This window comes from Sabethes cyaneus, chromosome 1 (assembly GCF_943734655.1).
Source record: "Sabethes cyaneus chromosome 1, idSabCyanKW18_F2, whole genome shotgun sequence".
NCBI lineage: Eukaryota > Metazoa > Arthropoda > Insecta > Diptera > Culicidae > Sabethes > Sabethes cyaneus.
The window spans coordinates 156668123-156689683 of record NC_071353.1 but is presented as its reverse complement, the minus strand read 5'-3'; the positions used below and the strand labels follow the sequence as shown (position 1 = coordinate 156689683).

Genomic DNA, 21561 nt, shown 5'->3' with positions numbered 1-21561 from the left:
GACAGAGAGAAAGGAAACAAGAACCGGAAAACGAGGAACAACGTGTGAAAAGAACAAAAAACGGAACAGCATAATCTGAACGCAGGCAGAGCCAAAAAACAGAACGAGGAATCAAGAGAAAAGGAATAGAGAAGAAGGAAACAGCGGAGAAGGGATAGAAAAACGAAACAAGAAATACGGAACAAACAACAAAAGTATAAAGAACGGGAAATAGCAGTGAAATGAAACAGAAAAAGAAGAAAAGAAAAACAGACTAGAAAAAAAAGTTAAAACGGAAGAGAATGCAAACGATATAGAAAACGAGAAAGAAAGTGATAAACTGGAGTAGGCTAATGAAGAAATGAGAACAGAAGATGGTGAAAAAATTGAAAACGGCAGAAATTAACGAAGCGGGGTAAAAAGGAGTTTAAAAGCAAAAAGAGACGAAAACCGGGCCCGAAAAAAAGAAAAATATACAAAAAACCAGACAGGAAAAGCAACACAGAAACAGGAACAAGCAAAATTTAAGAAAAGACAAAAAACGGAACAGAGGAATATCAGGAATATCAGGAATAGAGAAAAAGGAAACAGTGGAAAAACGAGAGACAAAACAGGACATTTACGGGGTTTGCACTAGTGACTCTATCCAGCAGCCGTTGGTTGGCTTGTTAAACCAGCTTCGTACCACGAAGCTAGCTGGCCGGTACGGATGCTAGCGAGAGCAAAAAAAGATAGAAGAAACGAGGAGAGCAGGGAAAAGAGGCCAAACGGAATATAAAAAGCGTTCTAGACGATAGAAGTTAAAACGAAAAATTCGAAAAAGGACAAAAAATAAAGATATAACCGAACAGAAAAAGACGAAAAACGGAAAATAAAAATGGAAAAAATGGAACCGAAAATAGAATAAACGTGACAGGAAAAACGAGACATTGAAAAGAAGAAAAATGGAACAGATGAAGACGAAAACCGAGAAAGAAAAAATGAGGAAAAGAGATAAAAAGAGAGTAAAAATGTCGGAAGAAAAGATAATAAGAAACATACGTGATGAGTGAGTGAAAGAACAGTAAAAGAGAAAAAACGTGACGGAAAAAATGTGAAAGACCAAGAGGGACGTTGGACAAAAAGGGAATTGAATGCAAAATGGAACAGAAAAAGGAGGAAAGAAAAATAGGGAAAACGGACAAACAAAGGTAACACTAGTAAAGGTATTAAAGACAAACCGGAGAGCAAAAGCAAAAACAAGACAAACAACGTGGGAAGTGGGACATAAAAAAGCGTGACAGATAAGATGGAAAAACAGGAAGGAAAAAGAAAGAGACAAAAAGAGGAAAACGGAACCGAAAACAGGAGAAACCGAAAGGGAAGAAATAATAGCAAAATAAAACGGATACAGGAAACGAGGAAAGCGAGAATTAGATATCAAACGGGATATTAAAGGAGAAAATGGGACAAATGGGAATGGGATGGGACAGAAAAAGGAAAACAACCAGAAAGAGAAAAAAATAAACCTGCAAAGAAAGAAATGAAAAACAGTTTCTTCTCTTTTTTATCAAGTTTGCCCTCATTTTCATTCCTCTTTTTTAGTCTGTCCGTTGAGTCACCTGTTCTTCGCCTCGGTTTTTCTTTTTTCTTTTTAATTTTTGGTCTTAAAGAAGTCCTGAAAGAATTCTAAAAAAGCGTCTGAAAGAACTTCAAAAATAGCCATAAGGTAATCTGGAAGAATCTAAAAGAAGGCAAAAAGAGTTTTAAATGAAGTCTTAAACGTAGTCTGAAAGAGGTTTCAAAGAAGTCTTGCAGGAACCAAAAGAAAGGCTAAAAGAGTTCTAAAAAAAGTTTAAAAGAAGTCTTAAAGTAGCATAGAGAATTCTAAAACAGAACCAAAAAAAGTTATCCGCTGTTTGACTGTTTCCTTTTTTCCCGTCCTGTTAGTTTGCCGTTTGTCTTAAAATAGATGAAATAGCAAAACCGGAGAGCAAAGGAAGAAAACACGAGCAATGTAAAAGAAGTTAGAAAAACAGAGATTGGAAACAAACAAAAAAAAAGAAAAAGGGAAATGAAAATATGGAAAACGCGAACAAAAATCACAAAGAATGAGTGGAAAACAAATGGAAAAACAAGACTGAAAATAAAGGAGAATTGAGCCTGAAACAAAGAAAAACGAAACAATGAAACAGAGACGGTACATAAAAAAACGAAAGGGAAAAAGAGAAAATCGGAAGGAAAAAACAGACAAGTGCGAGCGGAATCACGAAAACGGAACTGACAAGAAAAAAAACAGAACAATAAGTCAAAAAACGAGACTGGAAAACAGGAAAATGAAACAGAAAAGAGGTAAGACGAACTAGTCAATCCTGATTTTAACTAAAACTTTTGTCTAATTTCGTGTCTATGTCCATGGAGTTAAATTTCAAGTTCAGTTCAATATCCGATTTTATTAAATCCAATTTCATGTCTACTTTCATTCCAATTTCAAATATCCAATAGAAAGTCTAATTTCCAATAAAAAGCCTAATTTCAAATCCAATTTTAAGTCGAATTTATTTATTTATTTTTTGGAAAAATTTTCAAACAAAATCCGTCTAAATTACAGTTTTTAGGTGAAATTTTTCTCAAAATCGACAAAAATCCATACGGGACAGTTATGCTTTTATGGGCAGTACAGAAGTTAATAAAACTGGTCCTTTCTTTTCTCTCTAGTTTTCTTTCCTTTTTTGACCGCTGTTTTCTCTTTCACTTCGTTTTCGATCCCGTTCTTCGTCCTTTTTCTGATTTTCCTCTTGCTTGCTAACTTTTCTTCTCCGGTTTCGTCTTTTTATTCCGTTTCAGCCAGTTTTTCGTCTTGTTTTTCTTTGTTTTCTGTCCCGTTAACTTTTTTTCTATCATTTATTTTCATCTCTTTCTCATTAGGGGCTGCTTTTCCTCGTTCTGTTCCTCGTTTTATCCCGCTTGTTTTTTCTTTTTTTCGTTGTTTTGTCAGTTTTCCGGACTTTTCTGTTCTCATTTCATCTTTTCTATCTCGGTGCTATCTCCTTTTCTGTCTAGTTTGTCATCATTTTCTTCTTTTTTTCGTTTTTTAGAAGCAAGATCTCCATCTACCTGAGAAATCATTTGACCTCCTTTTCCCTTTCTATTCCCTTTCCTGTATCGTTTTTCTTTTTTTTTCTCGTTTTTCCACTGTTTTGCTGTATCCTCCTGTCCCGTGTTTTCGCTATTTGCCTCTGTCCCGTTTTTCGTCTTTTCCGTTTGTTTTCCCTCGTTTTAGGCCCGCTTTTCCTCTTTTTGTCAGTCGTTTTGTATGCCCCTTTTTCGATCCCGGTTTTCGTCTTTTTTTACCATTGTGCGGAACTCCTTTTCGTTGTCGTATTTCTGTTTTCTGTATTTCTGTCCCGTTTTTCTTTTTTTCTGTTCACTATTGTTCTACTCCTATATTTTCTTTTTCACCTTCTTTATTCCGTTTTTTTCTCCTTTACCCCTCATATCCTTTGTCGTTCGTTTTCTTAATGATATTTCCTTCTTTTCTGTCATTTTTCTTCTTTTTTCTGTTCATCATTAGCTGTAAAGTATCCTCGTTTTTCCCTTTGATTTTCTTCTTTTTGTATCCCGAAAAAACAGAACCTGGCAGAAAAGGAGCAGCAGGAAAAAACACACGAACAGAGAAAAACGAGAAAAGAGAAAAAAAAGCCTGAAAATGGTAGAAAAAAACGGAACAGAGGAAAATCAGGATGCAGGAAAAGGGCTAAACAACGGGACAGGAAATGAACAGGAACAGCCAAACAGGAGAGAAAAAGAGGGATAACGAGACATGAAAAGCAATACGGAGCAAAAATCCAGAGCGCAAAGGACGGGAAAAAGAGGAAAAGAACAGCCAGGAAGAACACACGAACAGACGAAAACGAAAAATGTAGTAGAAAAGGAGCGAAACGAGAGGAGAACCAGACGAAAAAAGGGTCTGAAAACGAGGAAAAATGTAAGAAAAAAGAGTAAAAAGTACGGACGTAGCAAAAGGGTGAAAACACAAGACGGGAAATTGAGAGAAAATGTAAAACAACGGCAAAAGGAGATTCTTCTCCTTCTCACCAAACGCTCCTCCACTTTACAGAAATAGAGAAATAGACGGAAAGACGAGACAAGAACAAGTAAAGAACGGAAAAAGAGGTCAAATGGAACAGAAAAAAAGAAAAGAAAGACTATGGAAAAAGGTAAAACGGAATAGAACGAAAATGATAAAGAAAACGAGAAACAAACTAGAGGAGGATAATGGAGAAACGGGAAGAAGAGATGAGAAAAAACGACAGAAATGAATAAAACGGGTTAAAAAAAGCAAATTAAAGGCGAAAAGAGACGAAAATCAGGACCGAACAAAAGAAAGGCAGACAAAAAACCAGACAGAAAAAGAAAAAAGGATTTGAAAACGAGCAAAAGTCGAAGAAAAAAGACAAAAAACGAGGAAAATCAGGACCAAGACAAAAGGCAACCAAACAGGACGGGCAATAAAGAGAAAAAGAAAACAGCCCAACAGCGGAAAGCTTTTTTTGGTCCTGTTCTCTAGGCTACTTTAAGACTTCTTTTACAATTAATTTAGAACTCTTTTTGCCTTCTTATCCAATCGTTCCAGATTTCCTTACGAATATTTTTGGAGTTCTTTTAGACCTTTTTTTCAGGATTCCTTTAAGACAAAGAGTGGAACAGACGAAAGGAAAAAATGAAGCGAAAAAGAGGTGACTGAATGAAACAGAAGAGTAAACGTGACAAAACCTGGAAATAGAAAATGGCAGAGAAAATACGGAAAATGACAAAGAAAATTACAAAAAATGAAAGAAAAACAATTGGAACAAGAAGGCTAAAAATAAGTTAAATGAGACAAAACTCGATGAAAAACGAACAAATGAAACAGTAATAAGTAAAGACGAGAGAAAAAAGAAATAACGCACGAAAAATGGAGCAAAAAAGTCCCGCTTTTCTCTTAAAAAACAGAAAAAAGGATTGAGAGGCGACACATGACTGAAAAGGGGCGAACAGCGTGCAGAAAAAAGTAAAAAACACGACAGAAAAAATGGGAAAACAGGAAAGAAAAAGAAAGAGACAAGAAGAGGACAACGGAATAAAAAACAAGAGGCAAAACGGATATAGAACAAATGGGAAGGCACTATGGGCCAGAAATTGAAATTTCGGAACAAATATATTTGCGGTTAAACGGTGTGTCTCAGCTAAATGTAGTCTTCGGCAACTTTTTGAATGAAAAAATGATGCATATTTTGAAGGGGTCGTCCAATATTTACGTGTTACTTTAACAACAATTTAAGTAATAACTTTTTGAGTAAATTTTTTTTCACCTTTTTGGTTTTAGAATATTAAAGATAAACCAATTTCAAGTATTTTTTCTGAAGATATCAAACTTCTACCTTTTGCCCATTTTCAGCAATAGACCTTTGTTTATAAACGACCCCTCAAATCACATTTCTTCTTGTAACATGTTTATTTCAACAGACAGCTCAATGTGATGTTCTAGACAACATTTTGCACATTAAAGAGGAATATTTTTGCTGGAGACTGTTTCGCTTTTTCTGCATTAATTAATAAGATATAACTGTTTTTAGGCTAAAAACCGTTTGATGAAAAATTTGTATTTTTTCAAGGGTGGTGTCTTCGGAGAAGTAAAATAATAAAATATAGCGCATCTTCCTGCACTATTAGGGTGACCATGAATCCACCTATTGGGGTGATACAAACTTTTGTTTTCTTAAATAATTTAAAAAAAAGTTTTGACGTAGGACTACGTCTTTGTTTACTATACTGGGACTGGGTAGCACTTTGTGAAAACGAGAATAGAAGTGTAACGTTTGAATGAAAGATTTTTAATGCTAATAACTACTAAACTAGTGAACGAAACTGAACAATTTATATGTCGTTGGACAGATAAAATGACCAGCAATTTTTAAGGGGGGCAAAAGAGCAATTTTAAGGGGGGTGTAAGAGGGGGGGGGGGGTCCTATACAAATGAGACTCAAATTTCCTCAGAACTCGAGAACTAATCAAGCAAATGCAACCAAATTTGGCATGTGGGGGTTTCAGAAGACAGGATTAATTTTCTACAGTGTACTGAGACCTCTTCTCCTTCTAAGAGGGGGGGCTCCCGTACAAATGAAATACAAATTTCCTCAAAACTCAAGAACTAATCAAGTAAATGGAACCAAATTTGGAATGTAGGGGTTTCAGAAGTCAAGATTTTTTTCTATAGTAAATTAAGACCCCTCCCCTCTTTAGGAGGCGGGGCCCATATATAAATAATACACAAATTTCCTCATAACTCGAGAACTATTCGAGCGAAAGGAACCAAATTTGGCATGTGGGGTTTTTTGGAGGCATGAATTTATTTTGAATTTATTTATTTTATGATGCTTTGACACCCCTCACCCCTGTGGTAGGAGACTAATTCATTACCATTTCAACCTTTATGCAAACAAGTGATTTGTAAAAGAAATTTCTCTGTCTCTAAGGTTGCAGGCATTGTACTTATGAACCCCCGTCCACGTATTTTCAAAGCCACCATAGCATTAAATGAAGAATTGAATCTGAATATTTCACTCTTCTCTTTTAAACATTCACTTAAACAATGGCACTCACAGATTCTTATAAACAAACATATGCCAGAAATGCAGTTTACATTAGTCTTCGATCTGATGATCTGATATAGTCCTACGTCACCCTTTCGTGCAACCCTTAGGGCTGCATACCTTGTAGTTTTTTCTTCCAAAAGTTACAGCAAATACTAAAACAAGCAACTTTGTTGAATAAAGTAACTATCTATCTCTTACCGGTTACGAAATATAATGATGTGTTAAAAAAGAGCATTTAAAAATCAATTACACTCAATAACTTTGCACACGATTATTTTATTGCTCACAAATGTTCTACAAAGTTATTCAGTATGTTGAAATACATATTTTCTGTAAAGACTGTTTGACGCTAGGACGCATATTTATTAAGTTATTAAATGTATGAAAAATACATCCGCACTATTCCCAGGTATTCCCAGCCATGGTATTCCCAGGTATTCTCTGAAATGCACATTTGGGCAGATAGCTATAATAATTCCCTACAAATTGGTATGAAAACTAATTGCAGATACTTGCAGATGGCTAAGATATTCAGATTTTTCATCAGACGGTTTTTAACCTAAAAACAGTTATATCTTATTAATTAATGCATATAAAGCAAAACAGTCTTCAGCAAAAATATTCCTTTTTTATGTGCAAAATGTTGTCTTGAACATCACATTGAGCTGTCTGTTGAAATAAACATGTTACAAGAAGAAATGTTATTTGAGGGGTCGTTTATAAACAAAGGTCTATTGCTGAAAATGGGTAAAAGGTAGAAGTTTGATGTCTTCACAAAAATTACTTGAAATTTGTTTATCTTTAATATTTTGAAACCAAAAAGGTAAAAAAAAGTTTACTCAAAAAGTTATTACTTAAATTGTTGTTTAAGTAACGCTTAAATATTGGGCGACCCTTTCAAAATACACATCAATTTTTTATTCAAAAAGTTGCCGAAGACCACATTGAGCTAAGACATGCTGTTTAACCGCAAATATTTTTGTCCCGAAATTTTAATTTCTGGCCCATAGTGGAAGGGGATGGAAAAATGAAACAAAAAAGAAAAAGAAGGAAAACAGAAAAAAACCTACAAAGAAAAAGATGAAAAACGGGGGATTAAATAGGAAAACCGGAGATCAATCAAAATAGACTCAAAAACAGAATAAACGTGATAGAATAGAAGCGAAAAGGAAGCATGAAAATAAATTTAGTAAAAGTTAGATAAACGAAAATTGGAATAAAAAAAAGTAAAAGGGAAATCAAAATACGAAAAACGCAGAAGAAAATTTCAAAATATAAGTGGAAAACAATAGATAAAACAGAACTGAAAATATAAAAATTGAACAGGAAACGACGAAACGAGAACACGATACATAAAAAATGAGGAAAAAAGAGGAAAACGAAAGACAAAAGAAGAAAAGTGAGAGCATAACCACGAAAACGGTAGACAAGAAAAAAACAGAACAATAAGTCAAAACACGAGACTGGAAAACAGAAAAGAGGTAAGACGAAATAGCCCATCCTGATTCCAACTAAAACTTCGTGTCTATGCCCATGGACTTAAATTTAAAGTGCAATTTTATGGTCGATTTCAAGTCCAATTCCAAGTTTAATTTCATTCCAATACCAATTATAATTTCAAGCACAATTGTAAATAAAAACTTCCAATAAAAAGTCTAATTTCAAATCCAATTTTAAGTCCAATTTCCAGTAGGGGAATGTCGTCGTGGTTGGGCCATCTTTTGGTCCACAAATCTCATTGCAAAAGAAACTTTGGAAATTTCACAAAGGTCTTATTAATAGTTCGTATTTAGACCTTTGTATTTAGACCTTTGTTAAATTTTCAAGTTTCTTTTGAAATGAGATTTGTGGACCAAAAGATGGCCCAACCACAACGACATTCCCCTACACTTTGAAATAAAACTTCAAGCCCAATTTAGTTTAAATTCAAGTTTAATTCAATGCTCTTTGTCAAGTCCAATCTCTAGTCCAGTTTCAAGTCTATTTTCGTGTCCAATTTCAACCTTGGTTTTAAATCCAATTGCACCCGAAACTGCCCGAGTGTTCAGATTGACTACCCCACCTTTTGTTTGTACCTGGGCACGCTAGTGGCTAGGGTTAGTTTATATAGGAATGAGAGGGTTAGGAATTTGTTATTGTTGATATTATTCCTACTGCAAACAGCTTTAGCGAAGGCCCCAGATTATGTCAAATTTCTGTCGTGCAAATTACACGATGGCTACTATGATCAGCCAGGGTTACTAATAGGTTTTCTCGAAACTCTGGCAGACACGAATGTCTGTCAAAAATCTGGCGATCAATTTGACCGAAGATAGGGAGGACTTTTTCGGGAAACTTTTGGCAAGTTTTACTCCCAACGCAAACGTAAAATTTTGTCTGAAATTTTTGCACAGCAACGAAATGGAAATCTGACTTGGACAACCAAAATTATTCTTTTGCCAATAAATTTTGAACGAATGAATTAACCTTTCTGGGAGTTAACTTTTACGAGAGTCCACTGTACTACCAACGCGTCCGTTTCTCTTTCCATTCTTCGCTTTGAACTGAACCGGGTGAACCGCAGTTGCGGCCCAAGTCGATCCAGATTTGTAATTCATAGCACTTGAGCTAGTTTTCCCTTCAACTTACGTTCCACCCTTTTTATACTATAGGTACTGAGAAAGAGTTTCGTTACTGCCATATTCCTACGTGTGTGCCTGGTGCTGCGCACATGTGGGACCATTTGTTTGTAGCCTGCCTGCGGTCACGGCACTGCTGCCTTCGGGTTCGCTAATCCCTGTCTGTAGTATGCAACTTTCCGACACTAAGCCAAGCCAAGACATTAACCATTCGCTTTTCTCTCTGCTCTGATCCTATTTGCAGTTAGCAAGCAGCCTCTGGCAGCACCAACCACGCCAGCAGGGGTTCATGTTTCGTGTGTAATCCGGCGTGCGGAAACATCTCAACAGGAATGTTCCACAAATGGTATGCAAATCTGAGTAATCGTACAATCGCGATTACCATTGTCGTGTGCATCTGCATGCTGTACGTTTCCTACACATTCAACACGTGTCTGATAGCCAGCATCAACCGGACATGGAAGAAGGTGAGTCATCTCTGCTGGGTTCCCCCTTTTAGTAATCTATTCTAACAGCTGTTTATTTTAGGCACACACAAGTCTCACAACGGTGACGACCCCCACGGAGGAGACGGAAGCACCGCAGATCAAAATTCTCGGCTCGATAGTCCGGATCGTTCCGCTGACCGGTGATGGTATCGGGTTCGAATCGAAGGGATTCGTTAACGCTACCGATGGTTCGCCAAAGTATCGGTTTCTGCGACAGCAGGGGCTGCGCCCATCGCGCCATCTCCCGGATGCGTTGATTATCGGTGTTAAAAAGAGCGGAACTCGAGCGCTGCTCGAGTTCATCCGACTCCATCCGGACGTGCGGGCGGCCGGCTGTGAGGTGCACTTCTTCGATCGGCACTATGCGAAAGGTCTGCACTGGTACCGGCATCACATGCCACCGACGATCGAGGGCCAAATCACGATGGAGAAAACTCCGAGCTATTTCATCACCAAGGAAGCACCGAAGCGGGTGTACCATATGAATCCCGGAACCAAGCTGCTGGTGGTCGTTCGCGATCCGGTGACGCGAGCGATTTCCGACTACACGCAAGCGCGCAGCAAAAAGAAGGATATGAAGCGGTTTGAAGAGTTGGCCTTTCTGAATGGCACCTCCGGTGGCATTGTGGACACTGCTTGGGGGCCGGTTAAGATCGGTGTTTACGCCAAACATTTGGAGCGTTGGCTGGAGTACTTTCCCCTGTCGCAGTTGCTTTTCGTCAGCGGTGAACGACTGATAGCCGATCCGGCTGTGGAAATCGGTCGCGTGCAGGATTTCCTCGGCCTGAAGCGGGTCGTTAACGAGAAGCACTTTTACTTTAACTCAACGAAAGGTTTCCCGTGTTTGCTGAAATCGGAGGAGCGCTCGTCGCCGCACTGTCTGGGCAAGACGAAGGGTCGCAATCATCCCCGCATCGAGCCGCAGGCCGTCGAGCGGCTGCGCGAGTTTTACCGACCGTTCAATCTTAAGTTTTACCAACTGACCGGGATCAATTTTGGGTGGCCCTGAAGCGGGCACCGGAAGAAGAAGAAGAAGAAGAAGGAAAAAAGAGGACAGGTTCCAAAGTCTCCGAAACCTAAGACATTAGATAGGTGTACATAAGATAGCTACAGCAATCGGTACTGACAAAATATTTAATAGAAAATACATTACACGTAGAGTTCCTAGATTAGGCACAGAAAGAGACGGGGGAAGAAATATGTGAAGGCTTATTTATCGAGTTAAGTTTTTAGTATTGCCGGTTGAATGTTTGCTTTTAAGGCTTAGAACAATTTGTTATTCTCACCTCACCTAACATTTCCGCCGATGTTTATCCTTTGAAGACGTTGAGGCACGGAGATTGAGGTTATCAACAGAAAGACGTCCCATAGCAACGGTTAACTAACTGAATTCATGGATTACTAGGATCTCTAAAGCTTGCCGACAAAACCTCAGTTGTTGATACATAAAATAACGGTTGGTTGTCGCCTACAATTCCACGCTATCGCTCCTTCTTACGTACTTCAGTGGCGTGGGTCCGTTATTGATCCGGCGCCGAACGAAATATGGTCCTCCAGTACTGTCGATCCTGGGCTGCCGCTTTCCAATCCCTTCGAACACCAGCTGAACATGTATCGTCCTCGGCAGCGCACATCCAACGGTCTCACCCGCTATTCTGCCGCATAATTTCGACCAGCCAGTACCAGTGCCCATTTCGCTAGGCTGAATCGTACACCGCTCAAGAATCCACAAACAGATGAAGAGTTTGCAAATTGTACTCTCGGAACTTGTCTAGTAACTGACGCAGGGTAAACATCTGATCGTGGAATGACCCTCACGACAACCAGCTCGGTACTTACTTCTCCATTCGACCGTGTCTGAAAAATGCTCCTTTCACTCCTCCCTACCGCCGTTTTGTCAGTAAACGGGTTACCAGCAGGACCCGATCAATCTGAAAGCTTGAGTCTCCATTTGGATGCTTCCTGGAGTGCATATCCAGACGAGGAAAGTAGGGGCTACCGATGGCCTTACCTCCGGCCGCGGTAAAGTTTATGACCGTTATCATTGGTCGACAAATAAAGACTATGGCTTCCAATGACAGAGCGAAAAAATTCCTCCCTCTCGTCGCGCCAGCCGTGGAACTCATCCTTAGCCCCATCGGATTTATCACTGCACTATGGGCCAGAAATTAAAATTTCGGGGCAAAAATATTTGCGGTTAAACGGCATGTCTCAGCTCAATGTGGTTTTCGGCAACTTTTTGAATAAAAAAATGGTGCAACTTTTGAAGGGGTCGTTCAATATTTAAGCGTTACTTAAACAACTATTTAAGTAATAACTTTTTGAGTAAACTTTTTTTCACCTTTTTGGTTTCAAAACATTAAAGATAAACCAATTTCAAGTAATTTTTCTGAAGGTATCAAACTTCTACCTTTTACCCATTTTCAGCAATAGACCTTTGTTTATAAACGACTCCTCAAATCACATTTCTTCTTGTAACATGTTTATTTCAACAGTCAGCTCAATGTGATGTTCTAGAAAATATTTTGCACATAGAAGAGGAATATTTTTGCTGAAGACTGTTTTGCTTTCTCTGCATTAATTAATAATGGCTCGTGGCGCGAAAAGAGGCCCTCGACGTTTCGCTCCAGCATCTCTGACGATTGCTTTGCGGGCGCCATCACGCCCTTGGTCTTTGCCATTACGACCCTGTAGGCATCACCTCACGGGTTCAGCACTAGCACATAACTTTTCAAAGCAGGCTCGTATACTAGCTTTTATCCCACTCTTAAACGCTGCGCGAGCATAGCGACCATAGCAGACCGCCTGATAGTCACTGTGAGTATAGCCATTGTCTACCCTCCAGTTTCCTATCAGACCAGGACTGCCGAAAGTAACGTCGATGATAGACTCCGCACCGTTCCTACTAAAGGTACCTGTGTTACCGACGTTGACCAGAAGCTTTGCCAGAGCCTCAAGCAGAATCCGACCCCCATGGTTCGTGCGACGACTTCCCCACTCTACCGCCCAAGCGTTAAAGTCGTTCGCCACAACCACCGGCCTTAAACCAGTCAGCACAACTGATACTCGGTCTACGACGCGATATGGATCCGAGATTATGGCAATGTCCATTGCTGACTCAGAAACTGCTTGGTGTAACACTATAAACGTGGCCTAGTCGCCGACACACAGACCGTGCACCGTGGACCTCCCGTTACGTACTTTGCGTCCCGTTTACCGGTACAGATCAGGCACTTGGGAGGCTTCTCCTGCACAACTGGCTCCTATCTGGCCCCTTGCAGTTCCAGGCTTTATGTCCGTGTTCGAAGCACCGAAAGGAAGCTTCCGACTGCTTGAGCACGCTTAGTGAGCATAACGACCACCCACTTTGCCTTGCAGCTTTCAGGGCTTCGTTTCCGTCAATCAGCGGAAGTCGAACGGTGGCTACCTGGGTCCCGGCCGGACCCTTGCGTAGGCGTACCGCCTCGGTTGCCACCACTCCACTTTGCTTTTTGAAAGCTTGTACGACCTCGCGCACTTCGGTGATCTCGTCCAGGTTCTTAAGCTGGAGTCACTACTGGTGTGAGAGCGCGTACCTGCACTCCGTCCCCGAGCACTTCTTTCGCTATGGACTTGCATGCGGAACTCTTCTTGGTGGCGTCCTTCTTTAACTCAAGGATCATATCGCCCGTGCGTGAGCGCCGGATGCTCCATACGTCTGCGCCTAGATCCTTGAGTAAGGCGTCTCCTCTCATGGCCTTCAGAACCATCGAGTATTTCGACCCGTCGGTTTTCAGGATAAGAACGCCCTTCTTCACTCGCTTCCTTGCCGGTTTAGATGGAGCTGTGTTTTTACTGGAGCCTGCTCCGCCTTTCCGCCTTTTCTCTTGGCCTTAACCTCGGTCCACGGGCCACCCATCTTGGAGCTTCCCGTTGGTTCATTGGTTAGCTCTGCCAACCCGCTAGCCTGAGGGCTTTTACCGATCACGCGTTTTTTCGGTCCACCAGGGTGCTATCCCCCGGGGACTGTCTCAGACACTTGGCGAACGCCTTGCCGCTGCTGGTAGCGCTTTCCGTGGCCTACTGGGCCGCGTTGCGACACTCCGTCAACGGGCAGGCGTCCGTCTGTACTGCCTTCGACACCTTCACGGTCACCTTCGTCTCTCCTGCGCGCGCCACGAGGTCGTTATGCGTTTTGGTCGCTGCATTCAAGGTTCTCCGAAGCATGAGCAAGCTCTGATTCAGGTCCTTGGAGAAATTGCCGCGACCTGACGTGAACTCGATTATTATGTCGAGCTGCTGTGACGCTGCTACCACTTTAGGTACAGCGTCTCTATTCTTCTCCATCGCCCTGATTAGCGCTGGGCCGTTGATCGCTGTGTTCGGCGTGGTCCGATCGCTTACATCGGATGCCCAATCTGCATCTGCATATCCGACTAATGGCTTACTAATGTTTCTCCTTGTATATTGCAAAACTAGATCCCTAGTACCTTGAAGATACCTAACAACACGTTTCAGCGCCTTCCAATGTTGTACTGTAGGGTTCTGCTGGAATCGTCCAAGCTATCCAACTGGAAAACAAATATCAGGTCTTACGCACAGCATGAGATACATCAAAGATCCCAGCAGTTCACGGTATGGTTCCGCTGTCTTCGGTCCTGACTGATCCAGTGACAAACCTTTCTCCATCGGGGTTTTAACAGGATTGCAGTCACTCATCTGGAAGTTTCTCATCAGTCGATCAATGCTTGCCTTTTGCGATAGCTTCATAATACCGGTCTCATAATTGTAATCGACTTTGATTCCTAAGAAATGAGGCAGTTCGCCACAGTCAGGCATTTTAAAAACCTCGGTCAACTTACTCTTCAAACTCTTGATGGAGATCAAGTTACGACCCGCAATCAACAGATCATCGACATAAATTATCCGGAAAAGTTCATCGTTATCGTCTAATTTTGTGTACAGACAATAATCATTCTTAAATCTTGAGAAACCCAACTTTAAAAGTTCTTCGTTGAATCGCTCATTCCAACAACGTGGAGATTATTTTAATCCGTATAGCGACTTGTTCAATTTCCAAGTTTGTCCAGGCTTCTTAGACACACCGTCCGGGATCTCCATGTAGATTGTTTCCTTGAGCTGACCGTGCAAGAAAGCTGTGCGCACATCCATTTTGTTGAAAATGAAATTAGTGGTGAACTCCAACCGCTAGTACAACCCGGATAGTGGCCAATCTAGCAACCGGCGCGTAGGTCTCCTGGAAATCTGTTCCTGCCTTCTGTAGGTAGCCCTTTGCTACTAACCGTGCTTTGTAGCGCACCGCTTGACCATTCTCGTCCTCCTTTAAACGAAATACCCATTTCGATTTAAGTGGTTTCACTCCGGCCGGACACGTCATTCACCTTAAGAGATTCGAGTTCACTCTGCACTGCCTGTAGGCAGTCTTCACAATCATCACGTCCAGAAATGTCGTTGAAACTTTGTGGGATATCTGTGGGAAAGTCACTGCCAGAAGTTGCTCCGTAACCAACGAAGTAATCCAAAAACTTACCAGGAAGAGTGCGCTCCCGTTCACTGCGCCTCATCAACGTTTGTCCTTGAGACTCGTGATGTTCTGATTGTGAAGGGAGCGCTGATGATCCTGGACTATTGCGTTCTTCATCAACATTGACATCAAGATTCTCGCTTGCATTATGGAAGTTTTCATCGTCTTCGTCTGCTTCTGTAGCACGTTGAACATCAGCTTCTTTTCCCCCTCTTGTTCAAACTGGTACGGTACAACTAAGGGAGTTTGCCGGACATCTGATTCAGTGGCATACGGAAAACAGCTTTCGTTGAATTTCTCTTCACGAGCTACGATGATCTTTTTGCGCGTCCTGTCCCACAGCCGGTAACCGTTTAGTGCGTAACCCATCATGACAACTTCTACACTCTTTGCATCTAATTTCTTCCTCATTTGGTTTGGAACCCACGCAAAAGCTTTGCAACCGAAAATACGTAGCTTTTTCAAATTTGGTTTAACGCCAAATCAGAGTTCCGCAGGAGTCATCTTACACGACAGACTGGTCGTCGGGCATCGGTTCAGCAAATAAACACCAGTAAGAGCAGCGCCTGACCACATATGCTCTGGAACCTGAGAGTCCAACAGCATTGCCCGTACTTTTTCTATAAGCGTCCGATTAAAACGCTCAGCAACACCATTTTGTTGAGGTGTGTATGCAACCGTTAATTCAACTTGGAATCCTTTTGACTTGAACCACTGCTTCTGTTCGCTTGAACCGTATTCTCTACCCTGGTCCACCGTCAGCTTTGAAATGGTTTCACATGTAGCCGCCTTCGCCATAGCTTCGAATTCCCGAAGTTTCTCGAACACTTGAGACTTCTTGCGCAAGAGATAGATTCCCGAAAAGTGGGTGTAATCATCTATGAATGATACAAAGTATCTCGAACCGCCCCATGCCGCGGGATCAATGGGACCTTTCCAACGGTCGAGTTGCACGCTGTCTAGTTCCGTTGAAGGGTTCACAACATTGTTTGCCTTGCACACAAGGATCACGGAAACCAATTGGCTTCGGCTTTGCATTGATACCAGTAACCATATCATGTTGTACTAATAGTGACATTGCTTGATCACCGGGATGTCCTATTCGTCGATGCCACAATTCAGTTGCTTCCGCTTCGCATAAATATAAAGTTGGCGAATCAATACTAATTTCCAACTCGTACAAACTGTTTCTCAGCTCTGCCGTCGCAAAAATCTGATAATTTTTACGAAGAAAAGCCTGCTTCCCAGCAAACAGCACGGAAATTCCTGCCTTAGTCAACCGCTTGACTGACATCAAGTTATCTCGTAACTCAGGAATATAAAGCACTTCGTTGATATTTACTGGAACTTGCTCGTTACTACAGCCATCAATTACACTCTTCGTTTTCGCTATAAGAGTTTCACCATTCTTTGCAACTTGGATAACAATTGGCTTGCACAAGGTTGACGACGACGAGAACACACTGGCATCATTGACTAAATGGTCACTTGATCCAGAATCCAGCTTGAAAATCAATTTTCCACTACGCGGCCCTACGCGGATCATGAAACTAACTGCTTTGTTGCCTGTAGCGACGTTAGCTTCCATGTTACCTTTTTGCCGACAATCCTTTTTCATGTGCCCTTTTCGGCCACATTTGTGGCACTTGCCGTTGGAAAACTTAGCTTTTCCTCTACCTTTTTCACCTGCAGATTTTTACGATGAATCTTTCTGTCGGTCAAGCAGCTTTACCTCCTCCGTCAAAAGCTTTTGTTTGACCAGGTCCACCGTTAACTCGTCATCGCTGCGATTTTCCAGCGCCGTAATCAATGGATCATAACATTCCGGAAGGGTTCCGAACAACATCACAATCAGGTCAGCTTCCGCTAGTTGAGCACCTGCCACTGCTAGTTGTCGAAATAAACCTTCAAAGATTACTAGATGGTTCCGCATCGATTCACCTTCGTTCATTTTCAGCCTTCCAAGCTGCTTCCGGACCTAGTTTTGAGTTACAAGGGACTTCTTCGCAAAGCAATTTTCCAGAGCTTGCCACATTTGCTTCGCAGTAGATTTTTCACGAATAATCTCCACGACAGTCGTCTCCAAGAAAACTAATCAATAACGATTTGGCTTTTCTGTCCGCTTCACCGAATTTCTCCCTCTCTTCGGCCACCAACGGGGGATCTTCAGTAAGCGTATTCGTAGCTCCTGCTGCATCCAGGAACATCCGGACTCGGAAACTCTAGTTATGGAAACCTGGTCCTCCGCTGAACTGAGGAATTCCATGCGCCGAATTCTTGATCGTGCCCATAACCTATTGTAAATGGACGTTTCAGGAATAAAACAGGAGAACTAATGAAACTAGTCTGTATTGAACGAGAGCAAATTAACAAAAATTAACAAACTTATGTTGCTATAACTGCGTAACCAAGCATACGATTGCCTACTTGATTACAAATTTAACTAAGCGATTGGCTAGCTTATGACGTCAGCAACCATTTTATGCAAAAAAGATGCGTTCAAATAGTATTTGCATGGTCGGTGTAGGCGTAAGAGAGGAGAAACGGAGAAAGTCTATCGTTTGCAGATTAGATCTATTCCAAAATCATACCAGAGTTTGTTAACTGACTGAATTCATGGATTACTGGGATCTCTATCAGTTACACAACACTGCAGCTTCAATGTCCTCGGCATCTAACCAGCAATAGAATTGTGTAATCAACTGCCGTATTGATCATTTTCGAGAAAAATTGCCAGCCTAACAGGATTCCTAATTATTTCCATTTAGCACAGTGACAGTAAATAAAAGAACCAAATAATCAAATCAAGATGTGGATAAGAAGAACGCTTAAACACCTGAGATTGAGCACGTGCTCAACAACCGTTGATAAAAATGGTTCGATAGGAAGCATAGTCAGAAATTTCATACCAGCAAATGGATCCAATCGAAACCAACGTTCTCGGGGGTCACTTGCCGATTCCAACGAGCAAAATAACCGAATAAAGTTGTTAATACCGGTAATATTAAGCCAATTTTGCACAACACAAATCAAACACAAAACCAACAATGGCGACAGACACGCGACCAACTGACACGAGGACGAAAAAAATACGATTAGTCTGTGGTTACTTAGATTCGCACAAATATTATACAATGAAAAAATATACTGATAAAAAAACGAAAACAAATTTGAATTCAGAAGGGGATCTCAACAAAACAAACTATTATAGGTTCGTATAAATTTGCCAAGTAAAATCAAACCGAACAAAACCAAAAAAAAAGACACGAAGCGCATTTACCGGTTCGACTAGTCTACCTATACCTGTATATTAAGAATAAAACGATAGCGTTTTCGAAGCATAATGCTATTAATTACTCTATGCATTAGTATCACAACAACCAGATACCCGGTAGGTAATTTAAAGCAAACTTACCAATGAGAACTGGACAGTGCAGGCCATATATGTAGGTCGAGCGGAGCTACATACCGTTCGGTGTTTATCTTTAATTAAACACCATAATACGCTCTTCCTCAGAAACTCTCTTCATTCTCACTTTGGTTGGGTCGTCGTCGTCGTCGATTCCGTTCCTCATTGGTTGGAAAGGAAGCACAAGAAAGTGCACAAATTAAATGGATTATACAGAGTTTCCTATCTTCTTCATAATAATCCTATAGCTATAGAGATGAGGCTGGCCAGTCATCGAATCGAGTCGAAGGTAAACTTTTTCCTCGAGTGGGTGGCTGGAATCACTTTATTATTAAATCCGAAATCCATCCTTCCTCGTAACACGTTCCTTAATTATGATAATCTTATTAAATGTAGTCAATTAGAAAAAAAGCTTTCTTCCTTTCTCCAGCACTTCTGTCGGCGTAGATTGAAGCAGATCTCTGCACTAAGTATTAAGCATGAATGCCAATGTCGGATGCCATCAATGGCAATGTTGTAGGTATGTACATATAGCTAAAGTAGTGTTCTTATTTGGTCCAGGACACTTTCGGTATGTCGAAATGTTCCGTTAGACCGTCCAGGTGCTGATTGAACTGTTCCACCCGCTGTTTGTGAGTCATCGATGCTTTCTCCATGATGCGTTTCTTTTGCTGTTGGATGAAAAAATTAGAAGAAAAATAGCCCGACGTTAATTATTGTGTTTCTTCAAGATATTCAAAATTATAAGTGATTGATAAAATGGGAATAATAAAAAGTTGCTTAAATAAACGCCCCCTCAATAAAAGATTTAATAATGCTTGAAATGTTCAGAAATAACGGAACTGGATTGGTTTTCTAATGCTCTGGATGATTTTACTCGGAATAACATTCTAAACCTTTCGACCAGCCGTGAGTCGGTCATTTGCAGCTAAACCTCAGCTAAACGCCAGTTGGAACCGCAAAATACATACCATTTTGTCCTGCATATTTTTAAAAGCAGCTTCGGCCTTCGTCAGCACCCGCCCGGAGGCCTGCGGCTGACCCTGACCATTACTGGTACTGCCTCCACCGCCGCCGCTGCTGCTGGTGCTGCTTTGCTCCATTGTTTTTTCCAACTTTTCCCGAAGCTTTTCCTTGTCCTTACTTTTCTTCTTTTTCTTTTTCTTAATTTCAGCATCGCACTTGAGCTTCAACTTGCCCTTGCTAGCGTACTGGTACTCGTCGGACATTACCGAATTAGAGTTGAATTTAGCCGAGAAAACCAAAACTGTTACACTCCTTATTTTACGCTAATTCTACGAGCATCCAATCAGCTCCTCTCCACTCCAAGCAAAAACATAAACAAACTTCGCTTCAAAAGGACGCAAGAAGCTGTCAAAAAAAGAAAAAAGCGAAAAAAGAAGCGTTTCTTGCTGCATGGGCACATCACAGCCGGTAAGCACCAACTGCAAAAATGGATTAAATAAAGTTTATTGAAACTTATTGCTTAAAACACGAACACTACACGAAATAGCCTTAGAACTTTTAAATAGAAATTTAAAACAATTTTGGCTACTTGCTACTTTTGTTTCCGGACGTTTACGGCAAAACCAAAGGAACTTGCGGAAGGAAAACATGCGATGTATATTACTGAAATGTGAAAAATGCTTTTCGAATACCGTGGACCCCTAGGTGGACCCTCGTTCGTTTGACCGTTTTTAATCCGAACATTTTTTAATTTAAACCCCGTTGGTTTGCACAACGTGCAAATTAAAAATGGTTCAAACGTCACTTCCAATATGACATCATTTGCTTATACAGACAATGCACATAAACATGATTTGTTTGAGCTGATCTAGCGTGTTTAATCTGTTTCACATTGCGTTTTCCCAACGGTTATGGTAGAAATCCGATCAGAAAATGAAATATTCGCGGCTTGCAACTGCCAACTGAAACAAACCACCAAAACAATAACAAAGAGCAGGGGAGCCAGTTCACACAAACTTTAGCATATTTAGGGTTACTAGTTGTTCAAATTAAAAACTAACCCCGTTAGTTTGCATGAGGAATCGTTCAAACGAACGGGGGTCCACTGTATACACTACCAATCAGCAAGAAAGTTCCACGGAACTGAATTTGAACTAATTGTGAACTTTCGAGTTCGCGTGTCAAGTAATATTCGAACTTCTGGTTGCTTGGGATAGTCCTCGCGTGCGTAGGATGTTTTTCCAAATTTGACGCCAGTTATCCCTTGGATTTTCTCGTTGCACCCCAAGTAACAATTCCAAGTTTTATTACGTTCGTATAGCGGTTTTCATGACCAATTTCATAAAACCGCTAATAAAACTATGAGCTCCACCAGAACTTTCTGATGACCGCTATAAAACTGCTTTCTGACCAAGTGGCCCACTCCTCAGAATGTTTTCATAACCGCTATAAGAATCAGGTTATAAACGCAAGCAGTCGTATCACGCTCTGCTAAAAGCAGCAATAAAACCGATTAAGCTTTCGCTGCTTGACAGCCATCGCCATAATTTAAAAAAGCTTTTCGCTTTTTGCTTTTTGCTTTTCGCTTTTCGCTTTTCTAGCAAACGCCAGATAAGTTCGCTAGCTTTGTCAACTTGAAAATATATCCGTGAGCAGAAATGTTTTAGTTTTACTGACAGATCATTCTGAGCGATTTGGTACCAGAATAAAATATCCCATAGAATATTTATTAAATTTTAAGCAATTTCGTTGGTTTGCACTACGTGCGCAATTGGGTCCTAAAGCCCTATGTCGTTTTTAGCTTGAAACGATGAGGTTAGGGTTAGGAACACATATTTTAATATGTAATTTTATATTTTTAGGCTATTGCCGTTAAAAACCTTTTTTTTTTAATTTTGTGAAATTTTTAACAAAAAATAAACATTTGGGCAACCTTATATAGACAAACTATAGTTGTGCA

At 40.7% G+C, this 21561-nt stretch overlaps 2 protein-coding genes across 2 annotated transcripts; one reads left to right on the top strand and one right to left on the bottom strand.

Annotated features, from left to right (window-relative positions):
• The first annotated feature begins 9546 nt into the window (after nucleotides 1–9546).
• Nucleotides 9547–10711, top strand: LOC128745089 (heparan sulfate glucosamine 3-O-sulfotransferase 6). The gene is made up of 2 exons (XM_053842074.1): nucleotides 9547–9681; nucleotides 9743–10711. Exons 1-2 carry the CDS (start codon nucleotides 9547–9549, stop codon nucleotides 10709–10711), a joined length of 1104 nt encoding a protein of 367 aa, XP_053698049.1.
• An 8213-nt stretch (nucleotides 10712–18924) lies between these two features.
• Nucleotides 18925–19952, bottom strand: LOC128745090 (protein FAM32A). The gene is made up of 2 exons (XM_053842075.1): nucleotides 19607–19952; nucleotides 18925–19306 (listed from the first exon to the last, which is right to left on the bottom strand). Exons 1-2 carry the CDS (start codon nucleotides 19862–19864, stop codon nucleotides 19184–19186), a joined length of 381 nt encoding a protein of 126 aa, XP_053698050.1. The 5' UTR covers nucleotides 19865–19952; the 3' UTR covers nucleotides 18925–19183.
• Nucleotides 19953–21561: the final 1609 nt, after the last annotated feature.

What these genes read in the sequence shown, in the direction of transcription:
- LOC128745089 (XM_053842074.1), top strand. Translation starts at nt 9,547, where the DNA reads ATGTTCCACAAATGGTATGCAAATCTGAGTAATCGTACAATCGCGATT. An exon ending in TCAACCGGACATGGAAGAAG is followed by an intron (nt 9,682 to 9,742) that starts GTGAGTCATCTC and finishes TGTTTATTTTAG; the next exon opens with GCACACACAAGTCTCACAAC.
- LOC128745090 (XM_053842075.1), bottom strand. Translation starts at nt 19,864, where the DNA reads ATGTCCGACGAGTACCAGTACGCTAGCAAGGGCAAGTTGAAGCTCAAG. An exon ending in AAAATATGCAGGACAAAATG is followed by an intron (nt 19,307 to 19,606) that starts GTATGTATTTTG and finishes TTCATCCAACAG; the next exon opens with CAAAAGAAACGCATCATGGA.